At 52.5% G+C, this 5,035-nt stretch overlaps 1 protein-coding gene across 1 annotated transcript; it reads left to right on the plus strand.

Moving 5' to 3' along the window:
• Positions 1 to 2,269: 2,269 nt before the first annotated feature.
• LOC101776316 (GDSL esterase/lipase At1g28580) lies at positions 2,270 to 4,904 on the plus strand. Its single transcript, XM_004960563.4, has 3 exons — positions 2,270 to 2,682; positions 2,799 to 3,440; positions 4,373 to 4,904. The coding sequence occupies exons 1-3, from the start codon at positions 2,445 to 2,447 to the stop codon at positions 4,609 to 4,611; spliced, it is 1,119 nt and encodes a 372-aa protein (XP_004960620.1). The 5' UTR covers positions 2,270 to 2,444; the 3' UTR covers positions 4,612 to 4,904.
• Positions 4,905 to 5,035: the final 131 nt, after the last annotated feature.

Raw genomic sequence — 5,035 nt, forward strand, 5'->3', positions numbered from 1 at the left:
TGGTTGAATGTCCTGGGCATCGCTAATTTAGGCGCCCCTCATACTCGTATAGTGCATGGCATCCGTACACACCGCCGGCTTTTCTCCGGTAACAACGTGTGCGCGAGCGCTGGCCCGGTGCTCGGCAGGAAATAAAGCACCGAGACAACAGGGCCCAAGCGGCTCAAACGGATGCGCGGCGCGGATACATGGCATCCTGATCCTTTTGTGTGTTTGCGTTTGTTGGATTCTGCAGGCGGTTAGGCGTCGACGCCACGGGCCGGTGGTGGGAACTGCTTGGTACGTACTAGCTAGCTCCGTTGCACGATCGTGCGTGCCTAGCAGCTTGTTGATGGTGATGGCGATGGCCGAATCGGATCTCCAGCTGCTATGGTTTCCTTCTCCGCGGCTATCTGAGGGCACATGCTACCGTCGTCTACCGTACCTTACCTTAATTATCAGTTAGTGGTGCCCCTCTACGCTAGTTGTGCTCATCAAGTATGTATGTATGTATGCCAGGAGCCCAGGATGCCTCCTTGCTTCCCTTTGACTATACTAACAATTGCTGAAACAAAACACTAGTGACATTCATGCACAACATCCCAAAACAAACATGTAAGGAGAAAATCTCCTGTATTACGTAGTAGCCCCACTTCTCTGACATCGTGACAGATAAGGCAATTAACATTGGAGATAATACACTTCCTTCTTTAGTGCAAGAGAGACAACATCTCTATATTAATATTATACACCAAATCATTGCGAATACAGATTGCGAAATAGGAGATGACACCTCACGTACAACCCTAGCTATCACTGACCATCTGATTGATCTCCTAGTTGTAACGCGGTCGTACAAATAGGTCGTGCGTGTAGGTATACTGAAAATTATTGGAAGAAATCTTCATCAAACGAAATAAATATAATTTGCAATGCGTGAGTTAATTCATAAATTTATCTAAAATACAATTCTGTGTTTATAATCTGAACTGATTGAAAAATAATTTAAAATGCAATATATTAATTTCTTTAAAATCTGAATACAAAAATCCAAATTCCTAGTATGAGCTTTTTTTATTAGAATGCACGTCGCTTTTCCATTTGCATGATATTTTATTTTGAACGAACTGCACCAGATTGTGCTCCATTTCTATTAGTAAAGACATTTGCATGCCATTAATATACCTTAAATAGTGGTAGATAATCGTACCACCTAGTATATGAGGCAAGAGGAATATTAAACCACCATACACCGACGCACAGCTCATAGTAATTGCGCGTACCTTAGAATCTCGCTTGGTCACATTCCCCTTTTCGCTGTCTATCGCGTCCTAATAATACCCACAGGGTGATAAAAAGTTTTTGTTTTGCTAGGAGATCAACAGAATGAATTGTTGGGTGGGGCTATTCATCGGATGTGTGTGTGTGTGGAGAATCACGCTGGGCATTTTTTTCCCCTCTATTCATCAGAGATGTCCGTGGAAATTCAGTTGCTGCCACCGTCTGATCTTCTTGCACTTTTTTATTTATTTATAATCCTTCTCATTTTATATATGCCTTCTTCCAGCCGTTCTTTTTTTTTTCACGGAACATAGGATGGATAGTAAGGGATGGTTGGATCTTTAGTCCGGACTAAAATTCATATCACATCGAATATTCGGAGGCTAATTAGAATGACTAAACATGAGCTAATTATAAAACTAATTACACATATGGAGGCTAATTCACGAGACGAATCTGTTAAGCCTAACTAATTCATCATTAGCATATGTTTACTGTAGCATCACATTATCAAATCATGGACTAATTAGGCTTAATAGATTCGTCTCGCAAATTAGTCTCCATCTGTGCAATTGGTCTTGTAATTAATCTATATTTAATATTTCTAATTAGTATCTAAACGTTCCATGTGATAGGAATTTTAGAAGTGACCAGAGAAGCAAACACCCCTAATACATTCGGGTTGGCAGTGATGGGTGTCCCCAGGTGAGATGACACAGGAGGCCGGCCCTGCACAGAGGAGAAGTCACCCAACCCACCAAGCAAGCAAGCAAGCAAGGCATGTGTGCCATGCCCAGCACCCACTACTCCCCAGCTGCCTTCCCATCAAAGTCACCCAAACAAACCTTCCATTCCTCATCGCCATCCATGCTCCGTTACAGTTCAGAGCCCATCCACCATTGGAAGAGAGGGAGAGAGAGAGAGAAAAAAGGAAAAAAAAATAGGAAAAGGGCCCCATAAACAACCAAACAGAGGCATAATTACCAGCACCCTTGTAAGGTGTAATCCATGTGCCCCTGCTATATAACCATCCAATCCCCAATCCCCTAAGCAGTGTGTAGTGCAGTAGCGCCTGCCTGCTTTTTGCTTGCTTGCTGCCCACCATCTCCTTCAGTCCCTTCTCTTTCTTTCACACCGTTGGTTTCTCATTGGCGAGGACTAAGCAGGTCCGTCAGTTGGTGGCCATGGCGGCGAGGAGCGGTTTTGTGCCGCCGGCGTGCGTGCTGGTGCTGCTGTGCCTGGCCGCCGGCGTGGCCGGCGAGGCGCTGCCGCAGTACTACAATGCCATCTTCAGCTTCGGCGACTCCTTCTCGGACACGGGCAACTTCGTCATCATCAACTCCGGCAAGCTGCCCAACATGCCCAAGTTCCCGCCGCCGTACGCGCGCTGCTCCAACGGCCGCCTCGTCATCGACTTCCTCGGTGAGTCTAGTCGTCTTCTTCGATTGATTGACCGATCGGTCGATCGATGGATTTGTTCGTTACGCGGATGCAAGCCGGATTGACTCACTGACAACTCCATCGATTCGATTTGGCAGCCGAGGCGTTCGGTCTCCCCCTGCTCCCCCCGTCGGCGAACAAGGGCACCAACTTCAGCCAGGGCGCCAACTTCGCGGTGATGGGCGCGACGGCTCTGGACCTCAAGTACTTCAAGGACAACAACGTGTGGAGCATCCCGCCCTTCAACACCTCCATGAACGTGCAGCTGCAGTGGTTCGACGAGGTGAAGCAGACCATCTGCTCCGACCCCGAGGAGTGCCGCGCCTTCTTCTCCAAGGCCCTGTTCGTGTTCGGCGAGTTCGGCGGCAACGACTACAGCTTCGCGTGGAAGGCGGACTGGTCCCTGGAGAAGGTGAAGACGATGGTTCCCGCGGTGGTGTCGTCGCTGGTGCGGGGCATCGAGCGGCTCCTCGACGAGGGCGCCCGGCACGTGGTGGTGCCCGGCAACCTCCCCGCCGGGTGCATCCCCATCACGCTCACCATGTACCCGTCCGAGGACCGGTCCGAGTACGACCCGCGCACCGGGTGCCTCAAGAAGTACAACAGCGTCGCGCTCTACCACAACGCCATGCTCCGGATCGCGCTCGACCGGCTCCAGCGGCGGCGACCCGAGGCACGCATCGTCTACGCCGACTACTACACGCCATACATCCAGTTCGCGCGCACGCCGCACCTCTACGGTCAGTTCCCTTGCCGGCCGCCTTCTTTCTTTCTTCCTTGGTTCGCAGACAGTTCAATTCATCATGGGCATGGCGGCCTCTGCAACAGTAGAGTGAGAAACAGGGGAATATCTATCTACCTCATGTGCTCTGTTCTGGCACGAGCAGAGCACCGGGCGCCTTTATTTGATGCAGGGGAGGCGTTGGTTTCGGAGCAGTCCCAGGGCTGGCTGTGGCTGGTGCCGCGCTGAGCCATGTCCTGGGTATGCAGTTTCAGACGTTCAGAGCTAGTAGCTAGCAGCCACCGGGCGGCACAGTGGTCGGCTGCAGTGTTCCGTCGCGTTGTGTTCTCCGGTGGTAGATCAAACAGTGGCAGTGGCAGCCAAGCCAACCAAAGCAAGCAATTCTCCGCCGCGATAGGCGGGGGATGCTCTCGCATCGTACGCGTACGCGCTGCAGTAGTAGTGGGGTAGCAATGGGTGTCTGGGTGTGGGATGGGTCTCCGTCTCCCTGTGCGTGTGTTTCCCTTGTTGCGTTGCAGTTGGCGGCTGGCCCTGGCCGTGGCCTTCCGCGCGAGGATCTCTCGCCGAGGCTGGTCCTCGGCAACTAGTGGTGCCGTGCGACCGGCAGAGGAGGCGGCGTGGTGGTGGTGGTGCTCCAAGGGGGCCCGGGGAGGGAGAGCGATGGCTCCGGATTGCGCGATGCGGCCGGCCGGTGGTGTCAGTTCAGTTGGTGGTGGGCAGAGCAACATCGGCGTGATCGAGCTCACCTACCATGGGATCCCGGCACAGCCTGTTCCGTACGCCGTATCGACTGCCCGGTGCTTCCATTCCATGGCCAGGCCAGCTCGGCGCTGCGAGTTGTCTTGGAATTAACTCCGGGTGGTGGATCTGATCCGATCCGATTACCTCATCCGCTGAAGCTGAAGTGCTGAACTTGCAATGCATTTGCAGGTTACAAGCGCGGCGCCCTCCGTGCGTGCTGCGGCGGCGGCGGCCCCTACAACTACAACATGAGCGCCTCCTGCGGGCTCCCCGGGTCGACGACGTGCGAGGACCCCGACGCGCACGTGAGCTGGGACGGCATCCACCTGACGGAGGCGCCCTACCGCTTCATCGCCAACACCTGGCTCAAGGGACCCTACGCGCACCCGCCGCTCGCCACCGTCGTCCGCGAGGACATGGTCGACTGACTGATCATGCCGATGGTGTCGCGCAGAGAGAGTGGACTGTGGAGGGAGAGCTCTGCTAATATGCCATTCGTTCATGTATATTCGGGGATCGGAGTAAAAATCGATCGCTTAGGTTTTCTGTTTCTCTCGTTCTTTACCTGCTTGTGCTGGTGCCCCCTGTCGAATACAACCGAGCGAGAGCGGTTTTGGTGTTGCTGCCCGTGCCGTGCAGCGCAGTGTAATACTCTCTACTCTTCTTGTTTGGGCATAGAGGGAGCAATGAAGAAACAACAGACTGTTTTGGTGATGGTTCAGGACTCAGGAGTCAGTGATAACTTGCAATCTACGATCGAGCTTGCACATGATCGGCAATACCTCTTGTAGGAAGTACGAACAAGAAGTGCTCGTCGCACTCAAGCTCAAGACGCGTACTACGTCTCTTATC

Source organism: Setaria italica, chromosome III (genome assembly GCF_000263155.2).
Source record: "Setaria italica strain Yugu1 chromosome III, Setaria_italica_v2.0, whole genome shotgun sequence".
NCBI classification, from domain to species: Eukaryota; Viridiplantae; Streptophyta; class Magnoliopsida; order Poales; family Poaceae; genus Setaria; species Setaria italica.